This window comes from Pithys albifrons, chromosome 20 (genome assembly GCF_047495875.1).
Source record: "Pithys albifrons albifrons isolate INPA30051 chromosome 20, PitAlb_v1, whole genome shotgun sequence".
Taxonomy (NCBI): Eukaryota; Metazoa; Chordata; class Aves; order Passeriformes; family Thamnophilidae; genus Pithys; species Pithys albifrons.
Window position 1 is genome coordinate 2,681,707 of NC_092477.1, and position 13,819 is coordinate 2,695,525.

Sequence of the window (13,819 nt, forward strand, 5' to 3'; positions counted from 1 at the left end):
CTGCAGGGCCGACGACGGCTCGCTGTTAAACCGCAAATGCCCGCGGTCACAGAACCGCAGGCTGGTTCAGGGTGAAAGGGGACCCCTCCCGCCCCACCTCTGTCAGGGGCACGGGCACCTTTCCCTAGCCCGGGTCGCTCCAAGCCCTGTCCAGCCTGGCCCTTCGGTGCGGGGCTCCGGCTCCCGGGCTGTCACTGGGACCTGGGGCCGGCATGGGGTGGCTGAAGGGACCCGCTCTGAGGGGCCCAGGGAGTCCCAAGGGGGCTGTCCCCCTGCCCGGACCCTGCCCGCTCCTGCTGCCCCTGCCCAGTCACCCTGCCCGGTCCTGCTGCCCCTGCCCGGTCACCCTGCCCCGGCCTGGCCCGGTCCCCCAGCCCTGCCCGGTTCCCCTTCCCCGGCTCTGCCCCTGCCCCGGCCCTGCGGGAGCCGTGTATGGACTGCACTGACACATCCCACCCGTCCCGCAGCCGTTAATGGAGCTCATGACCATCAGCTTCCTAATTGCTGCTGAAGCGTTATTGAAATCCCGCAGGTGCTTAATTAATAGAATAACAGACTGGCTTGTGCTGGAAGGGACCTTAAAGCTCATATCATTCTACCCCCTGCCATGGGCAGGGACACCTTCCCCCAGCCCAGGTTGCTCCAAGCCCTGTCCAACCTGGCCTTGGACACTTCCAGGGATGGGGCAGCCACAGCTTCTGTGGGCACCTGTGCCAGGGCCTGCCCACCCTCACAGCCAACAATTCCTTCCCAATATCCCATCTATCCCTGCCCTCTGGCAGTGGGAAGCCATTCCCTGTGTCCTGTCCCTCCATCCCTTGTCCCAAGTCCCTCTCCAGCTCTCCTGGAGCCCCTTTAGGCACTGGAAGGGACTCTCAGGTCTCCCTGGAGCCTTCTCTTCTCCAGGTGAGCCCCCCCAGCTCTCCCAGCCTGGCTCCAGAGCAGAGGAGGATCCTCCAGCCCTCCGAGCATCCCTGTGGCCTCCTCTGGACTTGCTCCAACAGGCAGTTTCTGGGCAAGAGCTGTCAGCCAGAACAGTGAGCAGTGAAGAGAGCACCCAGCTCAGCCTCCCCTCCACAGGGATGGCAAAGCCACTGTGGGATACAGGCCAGGACATGCCCCAGGGTGATGCTATCCTGGTCCTACTGAAAACGGATGTGGAAAGATGGGAGAAAAAGCTCCCTCCACCGTGGCATGTGGGACTGCAAGAAGCACAGAGGAGAGATCACGTTCAAGCCCTAAATGAATGCAATGGGCAAAGCTACAAGCTGGAAAACAAAACCCAAAGTTACAAGTCAAGGATCATAAACGATTAGGATTTCCAAGCCATTTTGAAGTGTTTCATATTCATCCTAAATTGCATGTACTGTATGTCACATTATCTAATAACATAACTACGTTGCAAAATATTCCATATGTCTCTTGGAATCATGCTTGCCCTGCTCTGGAAACCACAGCTGCAGAATGGCACAGCATTTTTGAATTTAAAAGGTGCAACCTTAAGTAATGAACACTGTTTGCATTTAATTTCCCTATTTCTTAAAAATAATACAAACAAACGATTGTGGGTTTGTGAATTTGTACATTTCTACTTGATTAACCTGCCTGATTAGATCATTTTTCTAGGCAGCGATATTAATTTGGCACAATTTCATAAGCTGAGGGGCCAGATCAGAAAGCTTCAGTATCAGATGCAGAACCTCGACAGCAAAGCCCTGGATTTTTCCACAGCTGCTCCTTGTTTGATTTCCCACCTATCACTCAAGGAAAAGCAGCTATGCCACAATGGATTTCTGCAAAGTGCTGTCCTGGCATTCACAGGCAACGGCATAAATACACCATAAAAAATATGCACTATTCAAATAGCTTTAAAAAGTACTTTAGTCAAATTTAACAAGAATCAGACAACACACAAAGGTTTAAGGAGCAGCTGTTTTGGAACTGCACCAGGAAATGTTGTTACTTAGTCAAAAGACAGAGTAGTCTTCATGAATTAAAAACGCTGAACCAAAAATCCCCTGTCCACCCACTCTGCATCACCTTTGGGCTGGGACCAAGTAATTACAGCTCTGAAATAAAAGACCAATTTCTGAGAAAGTTGCAGAAGTCAGTAAGAGTGGGGAGGTGGGCAGGGGAGCTGGAAAACAGGCAAGCAACTCCTGTGTCCCAAGACAATGAGTATCTGCTGCAGACTGGGAAATGTGCACAGGAAAAGTTGGATCTTGGGATGCAGAGCAGAGGGCAAAGGACCTCCCCAAACCCTCTGATTTTTCAGTAGCAGATGAGCAAACAAAGGAACCCCAACTTTCTACAGGTCAGGAACACTCTCCTCAGGCATGGCTATTGCACTCTTTATTTTCTACTTCACACCTCCAAATGTGCTCAGTGACAGAGCTGCTCTCTCTCAGCCTCCAAAAATGTGTGCCTTGGAAAAAAGCATTTTTCCATATTCACCATCGGAATGAGTCATCTTCCTTTTCATATTTTTTGCATGGAGTAGAACCCATTCTTGGAAAACATTAATCTGAAACTTTAAAGGCTTTCAAAAGCTTTTTAACAATTGGTGAAACTGGAGACTTGGCCTGAAGAAACCAGTCCCAGGCAGTGCATTCAGCATCTGCTCTGGTGAGGGCACCTCAGCCCTGGCTGGGACAGCCACGCCGGGAGGACACAGGAGGGAGCTGATGGCTTTGGAGGGGGGCAATGCAAGGACTAAATAATGTAAATAAAAAATAATGGAAAATAACTTGAGCAAAATCATCATTCTGCCCAGAAAAGCTTATCTGGAAACAGAGAACTTCCACCAATTCTTGGGCCAGAGGCGAGATATCCTGCGAGAGTTAAACTCGAGCCTTGCTATTTTCTTTCTTTGCTTTCTGAAGAATTCTCCTTTGGGTACAAATCTCCTTTGCTTGGCCTCAGCCCAGAGGTTTATAAATTTACTGTTTGAAAGTCTAATAAAGCAATTTCTGCCATTTTTTTCTGAGTTATCTAAAAGTGAAATAATTTTCCTGACTCAAAACATGCGGATGTTTTGCTGCTCATGTTGCTCGAACACGACCCAACCGTACAAAGCAGAACTTTCTAGCTGACTAACTCCTGAAGGCAATCCAAATCTTTTAATGACTTGAAAAACCCCACACAGCTAAAATAAAAGCACTGTAAGCAAAACATTTTTAAGCCCTGGGTTGTGTGTAGGCGAAGCAGTAACAGTGGGGACAGAGCCTTCCATGGGCACCAGGAATGCACAGCCCCTCTGCTCCAGCTGAACTCGGCAGGAGGAAGGAGGAAGGAGCCACGATCCTGCAGGGATCAGCTCACAAAGGAGCCTTTCAGCTCCACAACATAACTTTGGCTGTTGGGTCTCTTTTTTTAATTTACTGGTGTGTTTCAGGGAGGTGAAAGGGGAAGGAACACAACTTTGTCCTTTCTTCCTTGATAAAATGTAGTGAGGAAATTTCTTACCTACATTTCTTCATGGGGATTTCCATGCCTGCATCTCAGCTTTCAGAGGAAAGCAGAATGGGAACTAAACCATCCTGACATCCTAAACCAGAGCTGCCTCAGCCCTTTGCACTTGCAAAGTGGCAGGAGATCAACTGCTGCCTGAAATTCTCCAGCCAATGCTGAGCACCACAGGGAAAGCTCAATAAACTAAGAAAATGCCCTTTTTTGCAATATAAACTCCCCTGTTGCTGAAGGCAGACAAGAAAAGAAATGAGCCTAAAGAACACAGCCTGTCTGCCATGGAGAGCTAAGAGGAGGCAGGTGAGGTTATAAAAATAAACCCTAGAAAATTTCTCAAAAAAATGCTCATTGCAAAGGAAAACATGGTGTCGCCAGCACAAGACTTTTCATGTGGAACTGAACAGTACAAAGGATGAGAAGACATTGAAGTTCTGCACTGGGTGGACAAGGACAGACCCACTGCAGCAGAGGGCAACAGACCTTCCCTCACACTGGCCACAAGCCCCAGGCTGTCCTGCCACAGTTCCACAGTGGGCACTGCACACAAAAACCAGCTCAGAAATAACCCAGGTCAAAGCAGAACAGCTGGAGACCTCAAAACCTCCCATCCCAGGGCAAGATGTTGTGCCACTGAGTGGCAACAGTGGTGCTGGAGAGACAGACGTTTTGTTCTGCCCCAAAGGCCCAAACCAGACCAGCTCCAGTTGATCTGCTCCCCCATGGGTGTCACCTGCTCTGTCCATCTGCAGGATCAGCCCAGAGCTTGGCCAAGGCCCACTGGTGACACCGGAGTCCCAGAAGGAAGCAGAGAGCAGGGGACTGTTCAGGGGGAAGGGGTGTGTCCTTCAGCAAACCCCAAACTGCAGGGACTTCTGCTGGAATGCCCAAAAAGCCTGGAAGGAAGATCCTAAAGAGAAGAAAGAGGGGCCTAAGTTTGATCCCCTACTCTTGCTGAGCTGGGGAGTTTCCCAGTCCAACCTTCAGGAAAGGCAGATGTTCCAGGAGTGATGGGGGGCTCAGACCTTGGGGAAACCACAGGTGACACTCAGAAAATCCATCCTGCAAAGAGGGAATGCCAGGTCCTGCCAGTGCAAGCTTCTCCCTTGCCCAGGAAAAAGAAACAGCTGAAGGATTCAGGATCTGAGTTTCTGGCAGCTGATTAACTGCACTTAATGGGCCAAGGGAGCTCACATTCCAGTGCTTCGAGGAAAGCTGCCCTGGGAGGGCTGGATTGCCAGGGCCTTGGCACTTTATCCAAGACACAGGCTGGAGATGCACAGTGAGAACATGCAGTGACACCCCCAGGGCAGTGTCACCCCCACCTTTGTCACCACGGGGCAGCACCAGCCACTCCTCCTCCATGAAGTGGAGCAATAAAAGCATCTTTCACAAAAATGCCCTTCCTATGCTATTCCTGCACTGTTCCTGGTAGAGACCATGTGCAGCTCTCACTGGATAATACAACACAGAGCTTTCCCCTAGGGAATCCCTCCTTCCTTTCCAAGCCATCCTGTACATGCCCTGTCTCTGGCAGGTTGTTCCTCTGCAGGAGGTCACACACTGTCCCACTGCTTTTCCTGCAGCTCAGATCTGTGCCTGGGAACATCCCACTTACAGAGCTGCATCACATTTGCAGGTCGATTTCTTGCTGAAGAATAAACATCTCATTTGGATTTTTATTGTCTTAAGGCAATGCAAATGCACTTTAAATGTTACTACTACATGCATCCATTTACAGCAACATAAAGCATTTTCTAAGTATATATAAATTCTGCCTCTCCACCACTGATGTGAAAATCACTGATAGATTTCCACTTGCCAAATTTTGAAAATTTCCATCTACAACTACCCATGACAAAGGCTTTGAGAGCAATAGTCATACCTCCACTGAGCTCCTGTCAAACTGTGGATATCAATCGTACAGGGTGATGCACCCAGGTAATTTAATATATAGCTTAATTTCATTATCAAAACATAACTAAATACAAATCAATTTGATCACACACTAGGAGGTGATCTCATACTAATTTAACTCCTAAAATTCATGCCAAATTAAAGATCCCAGAGTGCTTGGGGAAGAGAAGTAAAATAAAAGCAATTCTTTAAATACTACAATTATTATTGCAAAACTATTGCAATGCTGTGGTGTAATGGCAAAGAACACCCCTATTATTTTAGGGATTTTTTTTCCTTGAGCTGCAGAGTGAAGCTACTTGGTAGTTACATTTGAAGGACTTTCAGGAATTTTGTTGATATTTAGAGAAGAAATAGCAGTAGTGAAAAACAACTGGGTGTATGTGAGGGCACAGAGGCAGCTCTGTGACCCTGCACAGCACGGGAGGGAGAGGCAGGTAAGGGATGTGTGAGGGACTGGGACAAACTGAGCAATTAAGGACACACATTCCCTTCTGAGCTGGGCATGTGCTGGCTCCTGAGAGTTTATGCATTTAAAATTTAATATTGCATTAGCCTTCATTATCCCTGGATTTTCAAACTTTTCACTGGCAGTTCCCTTCACGCTCCTTTAGACATTCCAGGTGTACTGACATTGCTGGTTAGAACTGAGGAGCTCGAGCAGATGCTCCTGCCAGCCTGACATACAAACTTCAGAGCTCACCTCAGGAGACAGCAAATAAACCCCCTGAAAGGCTCAGGAGGTGCTTTTCAGCCCCTGTTCTTCTGGTATTTCAGATATGCAATTCTCCAAATCCTACAAACTTGTACAAAGCACCACAAACGTTCACATTTCTGCCAATAAGCAACATGGAATTGTCCAGTTTTACAGAAAATGCAAATAAAGCCATTCCTGCCTTCCTGCTGAAGGGAAGTTCTGGCCAGCTGGGGGTTGGTCTCTTCTCCCAGGCACTCAGCAATAGGACAAGGGGGCACGATGGGCTCAAGCTCTGCCAGGGGAAATTGAAGCTGGAGAGCAGAAAAAACTTCTTTGCAGAGAGAGTGCTCAGGGATTGGAATGGGCTGCCCAGAGAGGGGGTGGATTCCCCATCCCTGGAGGTTTTTCAGCTGAGCTTGGCCGTGGCACTGAGTGCCATGATCTGGTAAAGGGACTGGAGCTGGACCAAGGGTTGGACTTGATGATCTCGGAGGTCTTTTCCAACACAATCGATTCTGTGATTCTGTGATTTCAGCCCCACAGTGTGTTTGGGCAGTGCCCTCAGCTGCCAGCAGGGCCAAGGGGGGAGCTCACAGAGCATTCTGATGTTAACATAAAAAACCAGCATTTGCAATGCAAATATCTGACTTTATATCCTCCCATCCTGACTTATCCGGGATGGATGTGACCCTGGCGGGGCAGGAATGCAGAGTGCCACAGGGAGATGCCAAGCACACCTTGGCACCACTTGGGCTGTGCCAGGAGGAACTGTGGCATCTGCAGCTCCCCCAGCACACAGCGATGTCCCCCAGAGTCCTGTGCAATAAATACTGCATCAAACACAGGAGCTGCTCCTGAGCTTGGAAGAAATATCACTGGAGGAGAGAGACACAAAGCTTTGAACAACCCCAAAGTTTATCCTCTCAGAGGGCCACCCCAAAGATGCTTTACTGGTGACCAGGGAAGCAGCAGAGAAACCTTCAAGACCTTCCTGAAAATAGACATAAAATCACAGAGTATCCTGAGCTGGAAGGGACCCACCAGGACCATCCAGTCCAACCCCTGGCCCTGCACAGACACCCCAACAATCCCACCCTGTCCCCCAGAGCATCATCCAAACCCGCCTGGAGCTCTGGCAGCCTTGGGGCTGTGCCCACTGCCCTGGGGAGCCTGGTCAGTGCCCACCACCCTCTGGGGGAAGAGCCTTTCCCTGAGATCCATCCTGACCCTGAACCTGCAAATTTCCCCAGGATCCCCAAAGATCTGAGCAGTGAGATACCTCTGTGTGCTCGCACGTGGGTCTGGAAACAGTTGTAATACTTGTATTTCTTCCCACATATTCCACACTCATAAGATCCTGAAAAACAAGACAGAGAAGAAATACATCACCATATTAGATGAGGAAAAACAGCCTCCCTGCACACTGATCCATACACTGTGGGCAAAAGAATGCAGTTTGCAGCAAAGTCATTTTTGGAAGGTTCATGGAGATAAATGCAGGAAATCACTATCCCAGATTCTATTCTTTCTTCAGCCTTATTTAAGATTCCTTGGCATATTACCCTGAACTTACATTTTCAGAGTATCTTTTCAACTTTGCTAATGTGAAAGTGCCACTCTCAAAATAGCCTGACTTATAATTTTATAATAATGACTAATGTTTCCTATGGACAGAAATAACCTTGAATTACTTTTCAGTAAGTTCCTCGTAACTGGGAAAAAAAGCCTTTCAACTGAAAAAGGAAGGCAATATTTTATCTGGAGGCAACGAGTTTTCAAAATTTCTCAAGAAATGCACAATGTACAAATTTCCCAAGAAACCCACAGAGATTTGGTAAATATCCACCCAGAGGAAACCAAATAGATACAAATAGAACTTTTGCCCTTTTTAAGGAAAAGCACATGACCACAGTAGTCTCTCTTCTCAGTTTGTGTCTCTAATTCCAGAAAACACACATCTGCAAACAGTCATTTGAAATGAAACCAGAGGAGCAGAGCTGGGAGAACCATTTGTGATGATGAAATTATGCCCTGGATTTCAGCTCTTCTGTTTATTGAACAGGCAGACAGAAATTTCCTCAGATTTGTTATTTCAGTTGATTCAATCTCTTTTTTTCCCCACTCCACTCTGGTGGACAGGCTATGAATACACCTCCCAAGGTCTCATTTGCACAATGCACTGCATTTCTTAGCTGTCCACCAGCAGTTATTGAACTGGGATCCCCTCAATGCTCTTTGGGAGGGCAAGAGCAGCACTTACAGAACAGGAGGTGAGAGAAAACAGGGCTGAATATGATTAGGTGTGAATGAATGCAGAGTTTCACTTCCATGGACACTTCCTCACACAATCTTGAAATAATCCTTTCCTGGCCATGCCAAACAGCAAAGCTCAGGGATGAGCCACAGACAAGAACAAAACAGTCACACACACCTCCAAATAAACATTCCCAAACAGCATTTCACACCAGAACTTACCTGGCACTACTCAAGTGAGCTCTTGCCAGGAACAAAATCAAGGTGTTGTTTGAACATGTTATACCCATGGGAAGAAAACCACCCTTCTTTCAGTCTATACCAGCCCTGAATTCCCTGTCCATCACTGCTGGCATCACTCAGGAATGTTTTGGGAGCTTGGGAGGCTCCTTTGTCACTGATGCTGAAAGAGGCCATTTGCCACAGTCGGATACACCAGAGCACACACCTGAGAGAACACTCAGACCCACTGAGAGCACAGGCAGTTTGCTGGGTCTGCTCTGCTCCAGAGCATTTTTATTGTCAGAGCTCACTGGATTTTCTCTCCAGATACACATACATGGGCAGTCATCACCTGTGCTCACTGCACACAGCCCTTCCTAAGTGAAATCCTGCATTTCAGTGTGGATTTTCCACGCTCAAGGACTGATTACATCCATCACCAACCTTCCCAATTCTTTCCTGAAAACTATTCCAGCTGGAGCCCAGGAGCTGCACCGCCAGCAGGGGAGAGCACTTACCCCTCTGGGCCCTGCCAGCAGGAGCCCTGGGCACAGCTGAGGGGCAGCTGAGCACCAGCAGAACGTGACTGATGCCCACCCACATCCCAACACAGCACTGGCTGCGCATGGAGCACTGGAAGAAGATGGAGCAAGTCCAGAGGAGGCCACTAAGTTGATCACGGGGCTGGATCCCTCTGCTCTGGAGCCAGGCTGGGAGAGCTGGGGGGGTTCACCTGGAGAAGAGAAGGCTCCAGGGAACCTTAAAGCCCCTTCCAGGGCCTGAAGGGGCTCCAGGAGAGCTGGGGAGGGACTTGGGACAAGGAATGAAGGGACAGGACACAGGGAATGGCTTCCCACTGCCAGAGGACAGGGTTAGATGGGATATTCCTTCCAGAATTTTTCCCTGTGAGGGCAGTGAGGCCCTGGCACAGGTGCCCAGAGAAGCTGTGGCTGCCCCATCCCTGGGAGTGTCCAAGGCCAGGTTGGACAGGGCTTGGAGCAACCTGGGCTAGGGGAAGGTGTCCCTGCCCATGGTCAGGTCCCTTCCAGTCTGAAGCATTCTATGGGTATATGAGTCTATGAAAACAGGTCAAACACAGTGAGGGGCTCTAGGTTGAATTTTTTCCCCTATTTTTTCTTACATTTCCCCCTTCCTCTGGATGGAGCCTATGGCACATCAATGTGTTGGGCTGTGCAGAAGCTCTCCAAGAGCATCACCTGTCCAGGTAACTGTGCAGTGTCTTCCCTCTCCAATGTGAACCCAAACGGTGCTGCAGCCCTTGTGCCAGGGCTGTGCTGGAAAGCAGGGGCAGGAACTGAGGCAGGAGAGGGACCACCTGTTCCTTGGCTTTTGTGCAGATGCCATGAAGCAACCAGGCCTCAAAGACAACCCAGGGAAAGCTGGAGTCAGCTCAAGAGGGGCATCTTCACCCACCTCCTACCTGTGGATGGTAGAGCTTGAGGAGGACGTGAGTGTGTGGAGGGTGTGAGGGAGGTGTCACAGACCTGAAGTCCTGCAGGCTCTGAGAGACAACTCAGCAGCCACAACTGTGTGCTGAGCACACAGATCCTCACACTGGAGAAAGGGGTGTGAGAAGTTTTTGCCACAAAAAATACGTTATAAGAGTGTAGGAAAGATGAAGTGGAGGAAAAAAAATCTCACTGTGTGTTAAGGCCCTGAAAAGAACACACCCATGTGGCCTTGGACACCACCATGGCCGTGGGCTTTGTCCACATCAGGATGTGTCATGCAGGTTGTAGTAGGAGGGGACATGGGGAAGGTTTTTGGTTAGTTGGTGCCAGGCTTTTCCTGAGCCTCGCAGCTGGAATTTGGGCAACACACCTGTTGCATCCAGTGCTTTCCCTTGCTCCCTGATCCCTGGTTAGCCTTTCACATCCTTCCATCACATACCGGCCGTGTATCTCAAGGCATGGTCAAAAATCCACGTCCCTGAATAGCGACTGCGTGTATGTCCAACAGGAGAGCCACGTTCCACTGCTTTTCCATCTAAATTGTGCAAAGAGAAATCAGAAAAAAGCCCTTAAAGTGGATGCATTTCCAAAGAATAATGATGGCTGAAGCTTATTAAAAATTTCCAAGCCCCATCTGCCCTGTGACTTGCTAACAAGATGTCAGAGGTCACACAGAATTTCTTAAGGCTTCTGCAGCACTATTTTACTTCACCAGGGAGAATCCAAAATGCTCTTGAATTCCTTATGCTGAGCAGCTCAGCAACTGAGCATCAGCACCACGGCACGAACCCAGCCTGTGCATGTGAGACAGAGTGTCAAAGCAGAAGGATTCAATTCTTCACTCTGCATCAGAAACATTTCTGATTGAATGCTTTCTTGAAAAGTCCTCTCCAAAATGTTTCTCATAAAGAACAGCCAAGACTGAGACCTTAAGTAGTCTTGGATAAAACCTGTCCCGATCAGCTCACCAATAACTAGTCCTCCAAAATGCAGACTGACCTGTTGGTATTCCCAATTTAGGAAATGATCCACATCTGACCAACAGTCTCCCCACCTTTCTCCCGATTTACAACACACGTGCCATTTGCTTTTCCTCTTCTCTCCAGGCAGCTCCATGGTGGGACTCCTCTGCCTCTCTGCCCTGAATAACATCCATGTGCTCTGTCTCCCCTGCCCCGAGTAACATCCTGGGGCCAGGGTGTGAGGGATGCAAGAGGAAAGGAGAAAAGAAGGGAAAATATGGAATCTCTGAGCTTGTGTAGGGCAGGAACACCCACTGGGACAGGGAGACCCAGGGGGACCATGGGGGCACAGGTGGGTGCAGGGTCATCCACAGCTGCAGCAGCAGCTGCTGACTTGGATCCAGGTAAGAGCCAACCTCTCCACTGGCTTTCTCTGCTTGGGATGCTAAAGAGGGATCCCATGGGAGTGCAAGAACTGTGGAAAAGCAGCTGAAAGGGAAATGGTCCAAAGCCACAGAGAGCATCAGCTCTTCAGCTGGGGGACCGTGACCACTGTCACCACCCATCCTGCTCCACTGCAGCCACTTCAGCCACCACAGGGTTTGGGCTGCTCCAGAAGGATGGAAACAGCCTGGAGAAGTCCAAAGTGCAGCAAGAGACATGTGCCTGTGTAAGCAAACAGGAGGCAACAGACACAAGGCCTAATGTGATGAAAACACTGCAAGGGAATAGCAGCAACTAAGCTGGGAATCCCTGTTATAAATTGCTCCAAGTAACAACTGAAAATATAAATATAGCAGGCTCCTGAGGAGATGTGACTCAGAAAAGAGACATAAATCTTGCAGTGTGTATTTCAGCCAACTCCTGAGGCTGAGCCCCAGGAAAGCTGTCACTGGGCCACCTGTGCCCTCAGCCTTTGGCACCCTGGTCCTGGCTCAGACAGCACATCCCCCGTTTAACCAGCACCCCCTGGAAGGAGAGTCTGGGGGGCAGCAATTCCAGCAGGGGACAGGGATTCATTCACACCCAATTCACCACTTCCTCAGCAATTACTATAAAAAGCAACCACTTTCGACACCTCCAATCTCAGTTCCCCAGTGAAGGTGAATAAAACCTACCAGAGCCTGCCCTGTCTGCACAGCAGAAATGATTTACACACAGGGCTCAGAGCACACCACGAGAAAGGCTGCAGGGACAAAACTCCTGGAAGTGCTGGTGAACAGCAATACAGAGCATGAAGTCTTTGCTCTGGAGTCGGGAGGCACCAGTGGCACCAGCAGTTCAGCCCTTTGGCAGCTCCAGCACAGCAGATGAAGTGGCCAGAGGGGCAGAGGGCGTGGGATCCAAGGGAGGGGATTGTCCTGCTCTGCTCTGCACTGGGGTGGCCTCACCTGCAATGGGGTGGGGGGGGGGGAAGTTTTGGGGGACACAATGTAAGAAAGATATTAAGACCTTAAGAGGCCAAAAAGGGGGAAAGGAAGATGGGGAAGGGCCTGGAGGGGCAGCGTGTGAGGGCACTGAGGGCACTTGGTGTGTTCAGCTGGAGAAGAGGAGGCTGAGGAGAGACCTCAGTGCAGGAACAACTTCTTGGGCAGGGGCAGAGGAGGGGCAGGCACTGAGCTCTGCTCTGTGGGGACCAGGGACAGCCCCCAGGGAATGGCTGGAGCTGTGTCAGGGCAGGGACAGCACCCAGTGAATGGCTGGAGCTGTGTCAGGGCAGGGACAGCACCCAGGGAATGGCTGGAGCTGTGCCAGGGCAGGGTCAGGTTGGATGTCAGGGAAAGGCTCTTATCCCAGAGGGTGGTGGGCACTGACCAGGCTCCCCAGGGCAGTGGGCACGGCCCCAAGGCTGCCAGAGCTCCAGGAGGGTTTGGACAATGCTTTGAGGGACAGGGTGTGACTTCTGGGGATGGGCCTGGGCAGGGCTGAGGGATGGACTCAATGATCCTTGTGGGTGCCTCCCAACCCAGCCTATTTTGGGATCCTGTGATGTTTCCTGGGTGAGTTACCTCAGTGTGTGCAGTGATGGAAATGGGGCCTGTGTGTGATTTTGGCAGGGAGATGGAGGGGACCAGACCTGGGAGCCACTTCAAGAAACCAGAAGGAGCTGATATCTCAGCACCACAGTCTGTCCACACAGAGGATTTGGTGGCCAAACAGAAAAGCTCTTCAGAGCCACCTCCCCAACAAACAAGAGTTGTGTGAGCAGCAAATAAACAGGGGCACTTAGAGGGCTCTTCACAAAGGAATCAGCCACCAACTGCCCATCACATCAGGACCAAGGGGCCTTTAAAGAAACCCAGCACTAGTCTACAAACCAACCAGTATGATGTGTGTTTCATTTGAGAAGGCCCTTCCAGACAGAAGTTCTCCAGTTATAAGGCTTTCAACCACCACTTGTTGACTAGGACATCACTCTGTCCCTCTCCCCATGGTGTCTGTCCATTGATCCATGTCCCTCCTCACACCAGCCTGTCCCCAACGCTCTTCATGGGGACAACATAGAATCACAGAATATCCTGCGTTTGGACGGGAGAAAGGAGCACCAAGGACCATCCAGTCCAACCCCTGGCCCTGCACAGACACCCCAACAATCCCACCCTGTGCTCCAGAGCATCATCCAAACCGTCCTGGAGCTCTGGCAGCCTTGGGGCCGTGCCCACTGCCCTGGGGAGCCTGGTCAGTGCCCACCACCCTCTGGGGGAAGAGCCTTTCCCTGAGATCCAACCTGACCCTGCCCTGGCACAGCTCCAGCCATTCCCTGGGTGCTGTCCCTGCCCTGGCACAGCTCCAGCCATTCCCTGGGTGCTGTCCCTGGTCACACAGAGCAG

At 50.1% G+C, this 13,819-nt stretch overlaps 1 protein-coding gene across 11 annotated transcripts in view; it reads right to left on the reverse strand.

Moving 5' to 3' along the window:
* Window positions 1-13,819, reverse strand: part of ZNF618 (zinc finger protein 618) — a 197,346-nt gene that overhangs the window by 69,837 nt on the left and 113,690 nt on the right. For 8 of the 11 annotated variants that reach the window (XM_071574249.1, XM_071574248.1, XM_071574242.1 and 5 more), the window contains exons 4-5: window positions 10,466-10,561; window positions 7,359-7,436 (exon numbers count right to left, since the gene is read on the reverse strand). In XM_071574249.1, the coding sequence (XP_071430350.1) occupies window positions 7,359-7,436; window positions 10,466-10,561 (174 nt within the window). The remainder of the gene's footprint in view (window positions 1-7,358; window positions 7,437-10,465; window positions 10,562-13,819) is intronic. The other 3 variants (XM_071574251.1, XM_071574250.1, XM_071574244.1) reach the window with 1 other exon arrangement.